This window comes from Oncorhynchus gorbuscha, linkage group LG18, assembly GCF_021184085.1.
Source record: "Oncorhynchus gorbuscha isolate QuinsamMale2020 ecotype Even-year linkage group LG18, OgorEven_v1.0, whole genome shotgun sequence".
Lineage (NCBI taxonomy): Eukaryota > Metazoa > Chordata > Actinopteri > Salmoniformes > Salmonidae > Oncorhynchus > Oncorhynchus gorbuscha.
In genome coordinates this window covers 3,006,372-3,025,676 of record NC_060190.1, presented here as the reverse complement: position 1 = coordinate 3,025,676, position 19,305 = coordinate 3,006,372, and the positions used below count along the sequence as shown (strand labels likewise).

Here is a 19,305-nt window from a genome sequence, read left to right as displayed (position 1 = left end):
AGGCACTGTACAGCCTTAACTGTGGAGTGACCCCATAAAATAGGATATCAGCCAACTCAGTGACAACCACAGAACACAACTATGTATAGTTTACACAAATATTAGTCTCTTAGCTCTTATTGCAGGACTTTGACTGTGGTACATCACCTCCCCAGTCAACCTATTGTGTGTATTGAACATTCATATTGAACAGCCTTACCTATAGAGTAGCACCACCACCCATCAGCCCGTTCTCTTCTTGATGTCAAAGCTGCAGTGTATTGTTGCTATAGGAGTTTATGATTAATAATCCTATTTACTTCAAGACACACTAAGATGTCACCATACTATTCATTTAAAGCCCCTCTGTCAGCTATAAACCATCAGAGTGGGAAACCAACTGACATGGAAACAATGGAGCAAATGTATCACTATCAGAGGGGTGTATTATGACATCATATAGAACTACTCAGACATTCCAAATCAGGCTTCATCCACATCATGAAGGTGGATATTGATCCAACCATTTCAAAAGTAATGACCGGGCTGACGGAAACAGGATATGCCTGAACACTTTTATAAAAGCCGCCAAACTATATGTTAGTTCGTTTGACATGGTGGGGACTTTTTGTGTCAGTAAAAATGTATAAGCGAGAAATGGAGGTGGAAACTCCTTTATGAGCAAATATTTATATAATAACCATCACATCTTAGTTAACCTGGAGTCACGTGATGATATATTGTGTGGTTCTCCCACTACGACTTGGGAACCCATGCAGTTTATTAGGCTACAGATGAAATAAGTTATGAACTTCACAGGGTGGTGAAAGTGCACGTGATGAGCTTGATGCTCCTTTCCAATACATTTTGAGGGTCTAATTCTGGTGACATGATGATCGATGCTTGGCTGCCATTTGACAAATAAAATAATATCGCTCTCATCCATAATAATCTCATCATGTAGGTAGCCTACCAACACTGTATCTGTGAGCTGCTGGCTACAGTGCACGGGACAAGAGAAGTTTTGCTATATAATGCAACAGTTTTGATAAACCATCAGTAGAGTTGAAAATGCGATGGAAACCATTGTGAATTTAACAGCAAAAGTTATTTATTTGTCACGCAAAGCCTTTAATCTGCAATAAGTCTGTTTGATAGAAACATTTCTGGTGGGAAAATGTATATATTGTTTTATGCAGATTTTTGAAAATATTCACATGAAAATCTGATTCAAATGACATGGAAACTTAGCTACTAAGGTGGATATCGATCCAACACCTGCTGCTTATTCAAACCAGCCCACTGGGCACAGACGTCAGTTCAACATCTAGTTTCTATTTACATTTCTTTGAGTCCTCAACTAAAGTGAATTCAACACGAAATCTACACAAAATGTCACCTGTCACTGGATTTAGGTTGAAGTTGGGTGAAACACAAAATGTTACCTGTGGAAACAATGTTTATTCAATCAGTGGGAGGCTTGTAAATTCCCCCAGGAAAGTGGAACGAGGAACTCTTCTTTGAGACATTGATAAACAGCAATCCTTGGGAGAGTTGTGGTGGATATTATAAAATAAGGATCTGCTGGAGTCCAAGTCAAACCAAGATTCTTTATTTCTGAGCTCAGAGAGAATAACAGAGTTACACAGCGCAGTGTAGACCGTCTGAATTCCTGAAGTATTGAGTGATTAGCAAATATCTTTATAGTTTCCTGTTCCTGGGCGGGACTTTATTCATACAAGGACACAGGTGTAAATTGGTTTGCAACACAGGATGATACTCCCAAGAACAGGACATTATAATAGGACAGTTTCACAAGGTTAGTCACATACTCAGTTATGTGGACACACAAACAATTAACATTTTCCATTACAGAGTCCGAACATTTTCATTTCATTAACTCATCAGTGGGCGACAATGCAAATGTCAACAATGGAACTAATGCATCACATCCAAATATCACTTGATTATCTGTAGTGCTGGAGGAATGACACACCCAGATAAACACAAAGAGTTTAAAAAAGGACAATTTAAAACAAGGAACCTGATCTCCTTTATATTCAAACTGACATACTCCATATTCACTTCATGTTTTCTAATAAAAACAAACAAACATATGTTTTAATCTGGTAAAGACAGGTAAACACATTGTCAGTCAACAATATAAGACAACGGGAGCACTGTGTATGTTCTCTGATGAATTTTAAGTCAATGAGATGTGAAATATTAATATACAAGTAATTTCTCTCTCCTGTGTGGATTCTCTCATGACATTTAAGTGACTGTGATATGTTTTCCCACAGTCTGGGCTTTTGTAAGCATTCTCCGCCCTGTGTGCAGTCTCATCTGTTCCTTCAGGCTTCCTAAATGGGCAAACGCTTTGCACCCTGGGAGCAATGATAAGGCTTCTCCCCTGTGTGTATTCTCTCATGTTGTTTCAGATGACAAGGCCGTTTGAAACTCTTTCCACACTGGGAGCAGTGGTAAGGCTTCTCCCCCGTGTGTATTCTCTCATGCCGTTTCAGATGACAAGGACGTTTGAAACTCTTTCCACACTTGGAGCAGTGGTACGGCTTCTCTCCTGTGTGTATTCTCTCATGTCGCTTCAGCTGCCCTGAGTGGTTGAAACACTTTCCACAGTGGGAGCATTGGTAAGGCTTCTCATCTCTGTGTATTCTCTCGTGTTGTTTCAGGTTCCCTAAATTGTTAAAACCCTTTCTACACTGGGAGCACTGGTGTCTTCTTGCTGGTTTGGACGTCCCTGGCTCTGGTTCCTCCGAGTCTGGTCTTTCTCCTGCCAAATACACTGTGTTATTTTTAAATAGAGACCCGAATGAAAACTCCACATGATCAAACAACCTTGCTACGAGGGTAAATCCTAAATCAGATCTCTCAACCTGAGGCCGGTTTTAACAATCTTAGTGTGATTTTAAAACCAATGTAGAGCTTCCTGGTAATTACTGCTATGTTTACATTACTTAACAGCAATCTGTGGGAGAGTTGTGGTGGATATTATAAAATAATGATCTGCTGGAGTCCAAGTCAAACCAAGATTCTTTATTTCTGAGCTCAGAGAGAATAACAGTTACACAGCGCAGTGTAGACAGTCTGAATTCCTGAAGCATTGGGTGATGAGCACATATCTTTATAGTTTCCTGTTCCTGGGCGAGACTTTATTCATGGAATGACACACCCAGATAAACACAAACATAGAGTTTAAAAAAGGACCATTTAAACACAAGGAACCTGATCTTCTTTATATTTAAACTGACAGCCTCCATATTCAATTCATGTCTTCTAATGAGTATACTTTGTACCATTCAATTTGATATGGTATAAACAAGTAAACACATTCTCATTCAACAATATAAGACATTGATAGAACTGGGCATGTTCTCTGATGAATTGTAAGTTAATGTTATGTGAAATATAAATGAACACACTAGGATAAGTAATTCTTCTCTCCTGTGTGGATTCTTACATGCCTTTTAAGTAACTGGGATGAGTAATATGTCTTCCCACAGTCTGAGCATTTGTAAGGCTTCTCCCCTGTGTGTATTCGCTCATGAGCTTTCAGGCTTCCTACCTTGCTAAAACTCTTCCCACACTGGAAGCGGTGGTAAGGTTTCTCCCCTGTGTGGATACTCTCATGTATTTTAAGTGACTGTGATGAGAAATAAGTCTTCCCACAGTCTGAGCATGTGTAAGGCTTCTCCCCTCATGAGCTTTCAGGCTTCCTAAGTGGCTAAATCCATTTCCACACTGGATGCAGTGGTAAGGCTTCTCTCCTGTGTGCAGTCTCATGTGTTCATTCAGGTTTCCTAAGTGGCTAAATCTCTTTACACACTGGGAGCATTTGTAAGGCTTCTCACCTGTGTGGATTCGCTCATGCACTTTCAGGTGTCCTAATTCGCAACAACTATTTCCACACTGGGCGCAATGGAAAGGCTTCTCCCCTGTATGCATTCTCTCGTGTCTTTTCAGATTTCCTAAAAGGTTAAAACTCGTTCCACACAGGGTGCAATGGAACGGCTTCGCTTCGGTGTGTATCCTCTCATGTCTTTTCAGGCTTCCTAACTTGGTAAACCTAGTTCCACAATGGTAGCAGTGGTAAGGCTTCTCCCCTGAGTGTATTCTCTCATGAGCTTTCAGGCTTCCTAACTTGGTAAAACTCTTTCCAATCTGGGAGCAGAGGTGTTGACTTGGCTGGTTTCTCTTGTTACCCCGAGTTTGGTTTTTCTCCTGCCAAAGACAGTGTTTATTTAAAGAGAGAACAGAATGAAATCGTCTTGCTGGTTTGGACGTCTCTGGTTCCTCCAAGTTTGGTTTTTCTCCTGCCAAAGACAGTGTTTATTTAAAGAGAGAACAGAATGAAATCTCCACATGATAAAACTGCCTTGCTATGAGGTTTAATCCAAATCAGATCCCTCAATAACCGGAAGCCATTTTTCAAACATTTCATAATTTAAAACAATCTTGGTGTGATTTTAAAGCAGATTATTATGTTGTAGCGCTTCCTAGTAATTTGTTTAGTTTACATTACTTACTCATTCTGTTTTAGAAGTCAGAAAACAAAAAACTAGACAGTTCTTGGACACAAGACACAGAAGTCGCTGGATTCCTATTGAGCAGGTGGATCTTAATATATAACCCTCATAGCTGTATGATACAGAATTTGACCTACACACTTTCTTAAACCTAAAATAAGTAGAGAAGTAATTTGGTGTGGAAGTCCAAAATATGTTTTACATTGGAGACAGACACAAAGCACATCAGTAACATCTCCCTGTTGTCTCAAGGGTTCGACACATTGCTGTTCACAAATCTTTAACATTTTGACTAATCACTAATGTCATGATGTTTCGGGTAAAGTAAAAAGAATGAAATATTTGGGGCAGATTAAAATATATATTATTATAAACAACTTTTTGGTAAATTGCTAGTTACAGTCTTGTCTCCTCGCTGCAACTCCTGTAATGTCTCGGGAGAGGCGAACGTCAAGAGCCAACCCGGAAGCCAGCCACACCAACGTGTTGGAGGAAACACTGGCGACCGTGACAGCGTGCATGTGCCCGGCCGCCACAGGAGACGCTAGAGCGTGATGGGACAAGGACACTCGAGCGTGACAGCGCGCATGTGCCCGGCCGCCACAGGCGTCGCTAGAGCGTGATGGGACAAGGACACCTCATGGCTCCCGGCCGGCTGCGAAACAGGTCCTACATTTTGGAGAAATGTCCTCTGGTCTGATGAAACAAAAATAGAACTGTTTGGCCATAATGACCATTTGGAGGAAAATGGGGGTGGCTTGCAAGCCGAACAACACCATCCCAACTGTGAAGCGCGGGGGTGGCAGCATCATGTTGTGGGGGTGCTTCGCTGCAGGAGGGACTGGTGAACTTCACAAAATAGATGGCATCATGAGGCAGGACAAATATGTGGATATATTGAAGCAACATATCAAGACATCAGTCAGGAAGTTAAAGCTTGGTGGCAAATGGGTCTTCCAGATGGACAATGACCCCAAGCAAACTTCCAAAGGTGTGGCAAAATGCCCTAAGGACAACAAATTCAAGGTATTGGAGTGGCAATCACAAAGCCCTGACCTCAATCCTATAGAACATTTGTGGGCAGAACTGAAAAGTGTGTGCGAGCAAGGAGGCCTACAAACCTGACTCAGTTACACCCGCTCTGGCAGGAGGAATGGGCCAAAATTTACTCAACTTATTGTGGGAAGCTTGTGGAAGGCTACCCGAAACATGTGACCCAAGAAAAACTATTTAAAGGCAATGCTACCAAATACTAATTGAGTGCATGTAAACTTCTGACCCACTGGGAATGTGACTATTATTCTGACATTTCACATTCTTAAAATAAAGTGGTGATTGTTACATTGCTGGGAGATCATTGAAGAAAGGCAGTTGGTATGTATTATGTTAGTTGTAGATGGGAGCAGCTTTGGTAGGTTCTGTGTGCGTGTGTTGCTCAGTCAGAGCCTATTTGATGTCCTGTGTTTCTCAGTGTGTTTGTGAAGTGTTTTAATTTGTTCCCAGGGGGGGAGGGGAAGGCACCTAGGAAGTGCTTAGGCAAGAGGCCCGCGGGCATCCATATACCCGTAGTACATTTACTGTCTAGGCTAGGCGCACTAGGTAAGACCTGGGTGGAACCTGTATTTTGGTTAGGGCACCAGGTGGTGCTACATTAGGTAAGTAGTGGTTAGGCAGGTAAGATGGGAGAGGTTAGGTAAGTAGTGGTTAGGCAGGTAAGATGGGAGAGGTTAGGTAAGTAGTGGTTAGGCAGGTAAGATGGAAGAGGTTAGGTAAGTAGTGGTTACGCAGGTAAGATGGGAGAGGTTAGGTAAGCAGTGGTTAGGCAGGTAAGATGGGAGAGGTTAGGTAAGTAGTGGTTAGGCAGGTAAGATGGGAGAAGTTAGGTAAGTAGTGGTTAGGCAGGTAAGATTGGAGAGGTTAGGTAAGTAGTGGTTAGGCAGGTAAGATGGGAGAGGTTAGGTAAGTAGTGGTTAGGCAGGTAAGATAGGAGAGGTTAGGTAAGTAGTGGTTAGGCAGGTAAGATGGGAGCGGTTAGGTAAGTAGTGGTTAGGCAGGTAAGATGGGAGAGGTTAGGTAAGTAGTGGTTAGGCAGGTAAGATGGGAGAGGTTAGGTAAGTAGTGGTTAGGCAGGTAAGATGGGAGAAGTTAGGTAAGAAGTGGTTAGGCAGGTAAGATGGGAGAGGTTAGGTAAGTAGTTGTTAGGCAGGTAAGATGGGAGAGGTTAGGTAAGTAGTGGTTAGGCAGGTAAGATGGGAGAGGTTAGGTAAGTAGTGGTTAGGCAGGTAAGATGGGAGAAGTTAGGTAAGTAGTGGTTAGGCAGGTAAGATTGGAGAGGTTAGGTAAGTAGTGGTTAGGCAGGTAAGATGGGAGAGGCGGGCATTGATATTTACTTTCTTTGCTTTGGTTCCATCCAGCCCCATATTACCGTGTGAAGGAATAAATTCCTAGTAAATGGTAAATTCTCTGCCTTTTGTCATCCTTACTCACAGCTACAGTCCCAGACCTCTTTCGCTTCACGTTGCGTTGAAGCAGAGTGTTGCGTTTCCTCCTCATAGAGGCGTAACAGTGATGTTAACGGACCTAAACCAGGGAATTTTCACTAAGATTAAATGTCAGGAATAAGATTAAATGTCAGGAATTGTGAAAAACTGAGTTTAAATGTATTTGGCTAAGTTGTATGTAAACTTCTGACCTCCACTGTATACAGTACCAGTCAACAGTTTGGACACACCTACTCATTCAAGGGTTTTTCTTTTTTGCTATTTTCCACATTGTAGAATAATGGTGAAGACATCAAAACTATGAAGTAACACATATAGAATCATGTAGAAACCAAAAAAAAGTGTTAAGCAAATCAAAGTATATTTTATATTTGAGATTCTTCAAAGTTGCACGCTCTTGGCATTCTCTCAACCAGCTTCACCTGAAATGCTTTTTCTAACAGTCTTGAAGGAGTTCCCACATATGTTAAGCACTTATTGGTTGCTTTATTTATTTACCTTTATTTTACTAGGCAAGTCAGTTAAGAACAAATTCTTATTTTCGATGACGGCCTAGGAACAGTGGGTTAACTGCCTGTTCAGGGGCAGAACGACAGATTTGTACCTTTAGAACGTTCGGGGATTTGAACTTGCAACCTTCCAGTTACTAGTCCAACGCCCTAACCACTAGGCTACCCTGCCGCTTTCCTTCACTCTGCGGTACAAATCATCCCAAACCATCTCAAATGGGTTGAGGTTGGGTGATTGTGGAGGCCAAGACATTGATGCAGCATTCGATCACTCTCGTTGGTCAAATTGCCCTTACACAGCCTGGAGGTGTGTTTTGGGTCATTGTCCCATTGAAAAACAAATTATAGTCCCACTAAGCCAAAACCAGACGGGGTGGTGTATCGCTGTGGTCGCCAACCTGATTAAGTGTGCAATGAATTCTAACAATCATTGACAGTGTCACCAGCAAAGCACCCCCACACCATCACACCCCACACCTCCTCCTCCATGCTTCACGGTGGGAACCACGCATGCAGAGATCATTCTACTCTGTGTCTCACAAAGACATGGCAACCCAATCTCAAATTTGGATTCATCAGACCAAAGGACAGATTTACACAGGTCTAAGGTTTATTGCTCGTGTTTCTTGGCCCAAGCAAGTCTCTTCTTATTATTGGTGTCCTTTAGTAGTAGTTTCTTTGCAGCAATTCAACCATGAAGGCCTGATTCACGCAGTCTCCTCTGAACAGATGTTGTTGAGAATGTGTCTGTTACTTGAACTCTGAAGCTTTTATTTGGGCTGCAATTTCTGAGGCTGGTAACTCTAACAAAATGATCCTTTGCAGCAGAGGTAACTCTGGGTCTTCCTTTCCTGTGGAGGTCCTCATGAGAGCCAGTTTCATCATAGCGCCTGATTGTTTTTGCGACTGTACTTGAAGAAACTTTCGAAGTTCGTAATTTTCCTGATTGACCTTCATGTCTTAAAGTAATGATGGACTGTCGTTACTCTTTGCTTATTTGAGCTGTTCTTTCCATTATATGGACTTGGTCTTTTACCAAATAGGTCTATCTTCTGTATACAACCCCTACCTTGTCACAACACAACTGATTGGCTCAAATGCATTAAGAAGGAAAGAAATTCCACAAATTACCAAGGCACATCTGTTAATTGAAATGCATTCCAGGTGACTTCCTCATGAAGCTGGTTGAGAGAAGGCCAAGAGTGTGCAAGGCAAAGGGTGGCTACTTTGAATAGTTTGTTTAACACTTTTGGTTACTGTATGATTCCATATTATTTCATAGTTTTGGATGTCTTCACTACTATTCTACAATTTATAAAATAGTAAAAACGAAGAAAAACCCTTGAATGAGTAGTTGTGACCTAACTCTTGACTGGTACTGTATATGGTTGATTCCGTGGGAAAGTCAACCTGAACATGTGTAACGGAGGTGAGAACGTGCCGTAAACTCACTCCACAGCTTGAAACGTCACAGATGGAGCTGTCCAACTGGTACCTTTTAAACTCACTCCACAGCTTGAAACGTCACAGATGGAGCTGTCCAACTGGTACCTTTTAAACTCACTCCACAGCTTGAAACGTCACAGATGGAGCTGTCCAACTGGTACCTTTTAAACTCACTCCACAGCTTGAAATGTCACAGATGGAGCTGTCCAACTGGTACCTTTTAAACTCACTCCACAGCTTGAAACGTCACAGATGGAGCTGTCCAACTGGTACCTTTTAAACTCACTCCACAGCTTGAAACGTCACAGATGGAGCTGTCCAACTTGTACCTTTTAAACTCACTCCACAGCTTGAAACGTCACAGATGGAGCTGTCCAACTGGTACCTTTTAAACTCACTCCACAGCTTGAAACGTCACAGATGGAGCTGTCCAACTGGTACCTTTTAAACTCACTCCACAGCTTGAAACGTCACAGATGGAGCTGTCCAACTGGTACCTTTTAAACTCACTCCACAGCTTGAAACGTCACAGATGGAGCTGTCCAACTGGTACCTTTTAAACTCACTCCACAGCTTGAAACGTCACAGATGGAGCTGTCCAACTGGTACCTTTTAAACTCACTCCACAGCTTGAAACGTCACAGATGGAGCTGTCCAACTGGTACCTTTTAAACTCACTCCACAGCTTGAAACGTCACAGATGGAGCTGTCCAACTGGTACCTTTTAAACTCACTCCACAGCTTGAAACATCACAGATGGAGCTGTCCAACTGGTACCTTTTAAACTCACTCCACAGCTTGAAACGTCACAGATGGAGCTGTCCAACTGGTACCTTTTAAACTCACTCCACAGCTTGAAACGTCACAGATGGAGCTGTCCAACTTGTACCTTTTAAACTCACTCCACAGCTTGAAACGTCACAGATGGAGCTGTCCAACTGGTACCCTTTGTATCGCTCCATCGGTTCATTGTCAAGGAGAGTGGTCACATGTGATGAGAAGCAGAGTATCACTAGTTCGAGCCCAGTATGGGGACAGAGGAGGAAACTAAACTGTTAGCAGCACACTGGCGTCATTTACACAACAAATAAAGTGAGTCATTTCCAAATGAAACAATGTTCTTTAAGGTCTATATAGTATATATATTAAACCATGTTCTTTAAGGTCTGTATAGTATATATATTAAACCATGTTCTTTAAGGTCTATATATATATTAAACCATGTTCTTTAAGGTCTTTATAGTATATATATTAAACCATGTTCTTTAAGGTCTATATAGTATATATATTAAACCATGTTCTTTAAGGTCTATATAGTATATATATTAAACCATGTTCTTTAAGGTCTATATAGTATATATATATATTAAACCATGTTCTTTAAGGTCTATATAGTATATATATTAAACCATGTTCTTTAAGGTCTATATAGTATATATATTAAACCATGTTCTTTAAAGTCTATATAGTATATATATATATTAAACCATGTTCTTTAAGGTCTGTATAGTATATATATTAAACCATGTTCTTTAAGGTCTATATAGTATATATATTAAACCATGTTCTTTAAGGTCTGTATAGTATATATATATTAAACCATGTTCATTAAGGTCTGTATAGTATATATATATTAAACCATGTTCTTCAAGGTCTATATAGAATATATATATTAAACCATGTTCTTTAAGGTCTATATAGAATATATATATTAAACCATGTTCTTTAAGGTCTATATAGAATATATATATTAAACCATGTTCTTTAAGGTCTATATAGTATATATATATATATTAAACCATGTTCTTTAAGGTCTATATAGAATATATATATTAAACCATGTTCTTTAAGGTCTATATAGTATATATATTAAACCATGTTCTTTAAGGTCTGTATAGTATATATATATTAAACCATGTTCATTAAGGTCTGTATAGTATATATATATTAAACCATGTTCTTCAAGGTCTATATAGAATATATATATTAAACCATGTTCTTTAAGGTCTATATAGAATATATATATTAAACCATGTTCTTTAAGGTCTATATAGAATATATATATTAAACCATGTTCTTTAAGGTCTATATAGTATATATATATATATTAAACCATGTTCTTTAAGGTCTATATAGAATATATATATTAAACCATGTTCTTTAAGGTCTATATAGAATATATATATTAAACCATGTTCTTTAAGGTCTATATAGAATATATATATTAAACCATGTTCTTTAAGGTCTATATAGAATATATATATTAAACCATGTTCTTTAAGGTCTATATAGAATATATATATTAAACCATGTTCTTTAAGGTCTATATAGTATATATATATATATTAAACCATGTTCTTTAAGGTCTATATAGAATATATATATTAAACCATGTTCTTTAAGGTCTATATAGTATATATATGTTGGAGTTAATTTGACCTGAAAGAGTTGGAAATTGAATACATTTTGTCCAAGTCTCACAAGAAAAGCTTTTCATTCAATCATATTTCATGGCTTTTAGAAAAGAGCTTGATTAACGGCACTTGTTTTATTGCAAAATTGACATTTTTTAACAAGTTCTGTAGATCAGATGTTAATGAAGCAATACAGACCACATTGAAGTGTCTGGAGTTTAGTTTGTATGTTCTAGAGCAGGGGTGTCAAAGTCAAATGGACGGAGGGCCAAATAAAAAATTTAGCTACAAGCCGAGGGCCGGACTGTTCGAATGTTCATTGACATTTTTTTAAATGACGCATATAGTCTAGTGAACCTAATTGAACCTACTGAAAACCTAACAAATATATTCCAATATGATCAGATAAATAAAGCAATATTTTCTTATGGCTCTGTCAGTAATCTTTAATTTTCAACAGACACAAAAGACAAATTTCCTTTATATAAAAATCCCCATAACATGAACATTAAATGAAAGAAACCGGTATTCAAGGCACCATCAGTAGCCTATATTTTCTATTTTAGCAAAAGTGGGCTAAATTTACTTCAAAGAAAAAAACAATAATAGCAATTTTCTATCATCCACTCAACTGAAATATTTTTAAAATATAATTGGATTGAAATACAATAAAATAAAGTGCAAAAATCTATTAATCAAAAACAACACTTTGTTTAAGGAGAAGTAACATGCAGTGAAAACAAATATTAAACTTTAACTTTTAAACTTGAACTGAGTAAAAACTCTAAATATGTGATTGCACAGTAATGTTCACTTGTTTGAGGTTGAGGGTGATACTTGGTGGTGTCCCATCTTTTCCACAAGTTCATCAATGTTCGGGGTAAGGCTCTGAGCTGAGGAAATCCTCAGAATTGAGTGGAGGTGTTCAGCAGTAAGTCGACTTCTGTGTGATGTTTTGTTCAAGTTCATCAAAGAAAACAGTTGTTCACACAGGTATGTGCTGCCAAACATAGACAACGTTTGAGCAGCCTGGATGCGCAGCTGGGGCATTGTGTCGGGGAGGAAACGGGCGAACTCCGCAGCACCCACTGCCGCATATTTTGCCCTCAGTGCATCATTTGGAGGTTTGGTGGTGAGCTTTCCACGTCAACAGCAAATGGGTTACCGAGCAGTTCCAACCTGCTTTTTTGTGCTTCAAAGTCAGCAAATCGGCGTCGAAAGTCAGCGGCAAGCATACCTATTTTATCAGCCAACTGTGCGCTCGGGAACGCACTGGTAGAGAGCTTCTCTTTCATGGTCTGGCAGCTGGGAAAGTGGCTCAAATTTTCTTTCCGCATCTGCGTCTCCCACAGAGTCAGTTTGGTTTTAAATGCCTTCACTGTACTGTACATATCAGAGATGACACGATCCCGACCCTGCAGCTGCAAGTTCATTGCATTCAGATGACTCGTAATGTCACACAGAAAAGCCATTTCACACAGAAACATTTCGTCTCGGAGTTGTGTTGTGTCTTTCCCTTTGCTGTCCAAGAACAGACAAATCTCCTCACGAAGCTCGAAACATCTTTGAAGCACCTTTCCCTGGCTTAGCCATCGCACCTCTGTGTGATAAGGCAAATCACCATGCTCCGTTTCTAACTCCGTCAGAAATGCCTTGAACTGGCGGTGATTCAAACCTTTGGCTCTGATAAAGTTAACTGTGCGCGTGATGATGCTCATTACATGCTCCATTTTCAAGGCTTTACCGCACAACGCTTCCTGGTGTATGATACAATGATAAGCTGTCAGCTCACCTGTCGCGTTTTCCTCTTGCATCTTTTCCCGTATCTTTTCCACCAGTCCGCTCCTGTGTCCACACATCGCAGGTGCTCCGTCGGTTGTCAAACCCACGAGTTTTTCCTAAGGCAGCTCCATCTCATTTACACATCTTGACACCTCTTCATACAAATCATGCCCCGTAGTTGTGCCATGCATAGGACGTAAAGCCAAAAACTCCTCTGTCACGCTTAGGCTGGAGTCCACTCCGCGGATGAAAATTGACAACTGGGCAATGTCAGAAATGTCGGTGCTCTCATCCACAGCCAAGGAATATGCAATGAAATATTTTCCTTTTTCACAAGCTGCTCTTTTAGATTGATGGACAACTGGTCTACTCTCTCGGCAATGGTGTTTCTGCTCAGACTCACATTTAAAAAGAGTTGCCTTTTTTCTGGGCAAACTTCACAAACTTTAATCATGCAGTTTTTGATGAAATCCCCTCCGTAAATGGCCGGGCTGATTTAGCGATCTCTTCTGCCAAAATAAAACTGGCCTTGACAGCAGCCTGGCCTTGTGATTTGGCTTTTTTGAACAGAGCCTGTCGAGATTTGAGGCCTCGTTTTAATTCCTCTGCCTTTTGTAGCCTTTGTTCCATGTCCATATTCTTGTTTTTGTCCGCGTGTTTCGTTTCATAATGTCGTCTCAGATTATACTCTTTCAGTACCGCCACACTTTCTCCACACAGAAGACACACAGGTTTTCCAGCTACCTCCGTGAACAAATACTCCGACTCCCACCTTGTTTGAAACCCCGGTTCTCAGTGTCCACCTTCCGTTTTGCCATTTTTGATGGGTATCTGAAAGTTAATTTTACTGTGATGCTGACAACTGCTGTGCCAATAAATATTGAAATGAAGCAGCCTACTGCTCGGTGCGTCACCGTTGCATTGTGGGAAATGTAGTATTGGTGCGTGTAAAAGATCTGCGGGCTGCCGGCTTGCTGCGGTCTGCGGGCCGGTTCTAATAATAAATCAAGATCATCCCAGGGGCCGTAAAAAACCTTCTCGCGGGCCGGATGTGGCCCGCGGGCCTTGACTCTGACATATGTGTTCTAGAGTCTAGTGAAGAGAGGGGGGGATGAATGGGACAGGCATGGAACATCTATAATGATGTTAAGGAAATGGGACAGGCAATGTAACATCCATGATGATGTTAAGGAAATGGGACAGGCAATGTAACATCCATCATGATGTTAAGGAAATGGGACAGGCAATGTAACATCCATGATGATGTTAAGGAAATGGGACAGGCAATGTAACATCCATGATGATGTTAAGGAAATGGGACAGGCAATGTAACATCCATGATGATGTTAAGGAAATGGGACAGGCAATGTAACATCCATGATGATGTTAAGGAAATGGGACAGGCAATGTAACATCCATGATGATGTTAAGGAAATGGGACAGGCAATGTAACATCCATGATGATGTTAAGGAAATGGGACAGGCAATGTAACATCTATCATGATGTTAAGGAAATGGGACAGGCAATGTAACATCCATGATGATGTTAAGGAAATGGGACAGGCAATGTAACATCAATCATGATTTTAAGGAAATATTTTCTATCTTCATGTCAACTGATGGGTTTTGATAAACTTCAAACATCCTTGATGATGTCACGGCGGGAGAGAGAGAGAAGGTGCCGGACGTGTAAATACTGTCAGAACATGTTATTGACATCAGGGATCATATGGAAAGGAGGGGTGGGGTCACAGACCGGTACGAGTCAACAGGACAGCTCTGAGTTAGGGAGGATTAAGGAATTTGAGGATGAGGTCAGATGAAGTGAGAAAGAACAGTCATCACTACAGTTCTGCCTAGCAACAGAGAGGTATTGGTCTGACCATATGTGAGGAGGAGACTCAGCCTTGGAACGGTTAAATACCAGCGCTGGTGTGAATAGGTTGCTTGTCTCATGCAGCTGTAAGACCCAATGGGTGATTTAAACTTGGTTTAAACTTCACTAATCCTCCCTGAGTTTATTTACTCTGTTTGTTTATTTAGAACCTAACACAACTAACACAACTCTGTCTACTGTGGTGGAAATATACCTGGTAACAGATACCAGTCCATCTTCATGTCAACTAACACAACTCTGTCTACTGTGGTGGAAATATACCTGGTAACAGATACCAGTCCATCTTCATGTCAACTAACACAACTCTGTCTACTGTGGTGGAAATATACCTGGTAACAGATACCAGTCCATCTTCATGTCAACTAACACAACTCTGTCTACTGTGGTGGAAATATACCTTGTAACAGATACCAGTCCATCTTCATGTCAACTAACACAACTCTGTCTACTGTGGTGGAAATATACCTGGTAACAGATACCAGTCCATCTTCATGTCAACTAACACAACTCTGTCTACTGTGGTGGAAATATACCTGGTAACAGATACCAGTCCATCTTCATGTCAACTAACACAACTCTGTCTACTGTGGTGGAAATATACCTGGTAACAGATACCAGTCCATCTTCATGTCAACTAACACAACTCTGTCTACTGTGGTGGAAATATACCTTGTAACAGATACCAGTCCATCTTCATGTCAACTAACACAACTCTGTCTACTGTGGTGGAAATATACCTGGTAACAGATACCAGTCCATCTTCATGTCAACTAACACAACTCTGTCTACTGTGGTGGAAATATACCTGGTAACAGATACCAGTCCATCTTCATGTCAACTAACACAACTCTGTCTACTGTGGTGGAAATATACCTGGTAACAGATACCAGTCCATCTTCATGTCAACTAACACAACTCTGTCTACTGTGGTGGAAATATACCTGGTAACAGATACCAGTCCATCTTCATGTCAACTAACACAACTCTGTCTACTGTGGTGGAAATATACCTGGTAACAGATACCAGTCCATCTTCATGTCAACTAACACAACTCTGTCTACTGTGGTGGAAATATACCTTGTAACAGATACCAGTCCATCTTCATGTCAACTAACAGAACTCTGTCTACTGTGGTGGAAATATACCTTGTAACAGATACCAGTCCATCTTCATGTTAACTACCACAACTCTGTCTACTGTGGTGGAAATATACCTTGTAACAGATACCAGTCCATCTTCATGTCAACTAACACAACTCTGTCTACTGTGGTGGAAATATACCTGGTAACAGATACCAGTCCATCTTCATGTCAACTAACACAACTCTGTCTACTGTGGTGGAAATATACCTTGTAACAGATACCAGTCCATCTTCATGTCAACTAACAGAACTCTGTCTACTGTGGTGGAAATATACCTTGTAACAGATACCAGTCCATCTTCATGTTAACTACCACAACTCTGTCTACTGTGGTGGAAATATACCTTGTAACAGATACCAGTCCATCTTCATGTCAACTAACACAACTCTGTCTACTGTGGTGGAAATATACCTGGTAACAGATACCAGTCCATCTTCATGTCAACTAACACAACTCTGTCTACTGTGGTGGAAATATACCTGGTAACAGATACCAGTCCATCTTCATGTCAACTAACAGAACTCTGCTGGTTGTCCTGGTAACAGATACCAGATCTATTTAATTTGTTCAAACAAACTACAGCACTTACTTTGATGAGTCAAATCTGATCCTTTCTTCTCTTCTCTTCCTCTCACAGTTCCACTCAGCCCTGTTGTTTTCCTGCAGTCCACCAGCAGCACAGACAACCTCTTCATACTCAGCAGTAAGGTGCTACCGGGAGAGGCAGGATTACAGGGACTCCGGGAGGGAGGAAGGGCTAGCGTTGTCCTGGTAAGCATAAAGAGGGGACACAGACACATATCATTATGGATGCTGATGTCACTGTTGTCATAAAGTGCTTTACAGAAACCCAGACCCAGATAGAGCAAGCTGTATGCTAGACCAGACCAAGCTGTACCATCTGGTGTTCTGATCTGGAGAGACTCTTCTCTGCCTCGTCAGCATCAGGATGTTGTTGAGTCTCCCCAGAGGATCCACGATAGTCATGTCTCTCTCCTGTGTGAACAATCACAAAGGGTCTTACAAGAGGCATTAATATCTCTAAACAGCCTAAAATGCAAATGTAAAAGGGTCATTTCGCGAAATGGTTCCTTTTGCATCCCTTTGATATTTTAAGTAGAAATTATGCACCAATATTGAATTTTAAAAGCCTGTTATATTAGATGAGGGGAACTTTAATGTAGACGACATGGAGAATTCAATACATCTAATTTAAAAGTCTCCAAAATATATGAACCAATGGCAGATCGACCCTTTAACAATTCCTACAGTACTGAACAACATATTCAAGTGTAGAACTTCAGTAGAATGCCACTTTAAAACCACACATTAGTTCAACAACGGCATAGTTTGTGTCCCTGTTTTTAAGACAGTACTCACTGGTGTTAATCTGATATTCTGTCTCCTCCTCTTTCACTCCCAAAACGTCTTCCTCCTTCACCTTTATTGAGATAGCATCCTCTTCCTCTCTAAAAGGTTCTTTCTCTTCTTTCACTGTAACAGCCTCCTCTTCCTCCTTTTTCATTCTGAAATGTTCTTTCACTATAACAGCATCTTCTTCCTTCACTATAACAGTCTCCTCTTCTTTCACTGTAACAGCCTCCTCTTCTTTCACTATAACAGCCTCTGCTTCCTTTTTAATTCTAAAATGTTCTTTCTCTCCTTTCACTGTAATATCCACCTCTTCTTCTTTCACGACAATGTTCATCTCTAGAGCTTCTTTCTTCGTACAGCAGACATCCTCTTCTTTAGCAGGGGAATAGTAGTTTAGTGAACCCATGGTCGGGGATGTTAGCTAGCTAGTTAGCATTAGCGACTAGCCGAATGCTAGGCTTAGTATCAATATTTAATAGGTTTGCAAATTGAAAAGGCAAAATAGATTAAAGTTAACCAGTTGATACGTCAGCTGACATGTGTTTTAAACACTGGGTTTGCCGAATGTACACAAACATGGTCTAAAACGTCAATCTGTACGTTTTATGTTGTCTAGCAAGCTACCCAGGTGGTTGAAATAGTAGCCGTGTTGTTGATCCTGAAGAAGCGTCCGTCCAGTCCATTATACGTCACGCAAGAAGCATCAACTGAAAGACGCTCATCGCCATCTGCTGGCTGGAGTGGGTAACGCAGTTTGGAAACAATAGGTACTACACTTTTTGTATTGGAATGAACATCATAATAATTTAACAATAAGCTGATACATTTTCTCTTACGTCTTACAACTAATACGTCCCTGTACACAGACGTAGAAGCTTAATATTGTAACGACTCTGGGTTTATAAGCGCGGAAATCGACCCTGCCGCACGACCTTTTGCGGCACAGTCGATAGCGCGACGGACCTCGGGCTCGAAGGTCGAGGGTTCAAGACCTGCTCCCCGCTGTTTCATTACAATATGAATATGTGGATGATGAATAAATACTTCTATGAATAGGTAGTGTGTTAATATGTGTGTTAATATGTGTGTTAATATGTGTGTTAATGTGTGTGTTAATATGTGTGTTAATATGTGTGTTAATGTGTGTGTTAATGTGTGTGTTAATGTGTGTGTTAATATGTGTGTTAATATGTGTGTTAATGTGTGTGTTAATATGTGTGTTAATGTGTGTGTTAATATGTGTGTTAATATGTGTGTTAATATGTGTGTTAATGTGTGTGTTAATGTGTGTGTTAATATGTGTGTTAATATGTGTGTTAATATGTGTGTTAATGTGTGTGTTAATGTGTGTGTTAATATGTGTGTTAATATGTGTGTTAATATGTGTGTTAATATGTGTGTTAATATGTGTGTTAATATGTGTGTTAATGTGTGTGTTTTCAATCGGGATCTCAGGGATCACTGCTTCAAACGACCTCATCACTGTCAAACGCTCCCTAAAACACTTCTGCGAGCAGGCCTTTCTAATCGACCCGGCCCGGGTATCCTGGAAGGATATTGACCAAATCCCGTCAGTCGAGGGTGCCTGGTCGTTCTTTAAATAAGCGTGCACCTTTCAAAAACACGTAGAAATAAAAACAGATAAAGCCCTTGGTTCACTTTTTCACTTCAGACCTGACTGCCCTCGACCCGCACAAAAACATCCTGTAGCATT

General features: G+C 40.4%; 1 protein-coding gene across 1 annotated transcript; it reads right to left on the bottom strand.

The window, feature by feature from the left end:
* Positions 1–3,743: 3,743 nt before the first annotated feature.
* LOC124002800 (gelsolin-related protein of 125 kDa-like) lies at positions 3,744–18,173 on the bottom strand. The gene is made up of 4 exons (XM_046310539.1): positions 17,598–18,173; positions 17,116–17,213; positions 16,807–16,985; positions 3,744–4,313 (listed from the first exon to the last, which is right to left on the bottom strand). Exons 1-3 carry the CDS (start codon positions 17,995–17,997, stop codon positions 16,947–16,949), a joined length of 537 nt encoding a protein of 178 aa, XP_046166495.1. The 5' UTR covers positions 17,998–18,173; the 3' UTR covers positions 3,744–4,313; positions 16,807–16,946.
* Between the last annotated feature and the right edge of the window lie 1,132 nt (positions 18,174–19,305).

Excerpts from the sequence above, each read along its gene's own strand:
- LOC124002800 (XM_046310539.1), bottom strand. The coding sequence starts at position 17,997 with ATGGGTTCACTAAACTACTATTCCCCTGCTAAAGAAGAGGATGTCTGC. Across the intron at positions 17,214-17,597 it reads AGAATATCAGATTAACACCA|GAGAGAGACATGACTATCGT; the intron begins GTGAGTACTGTC and ends TTGTTCACACAG. Across the intron at positions 16,986-17,115 it reads CCAGATCAGAACACCAGATG|GACAACGCTAGCCCTTCCTC; the intron begins GTACAGCTTGGT and ends TATGCTTACCAG.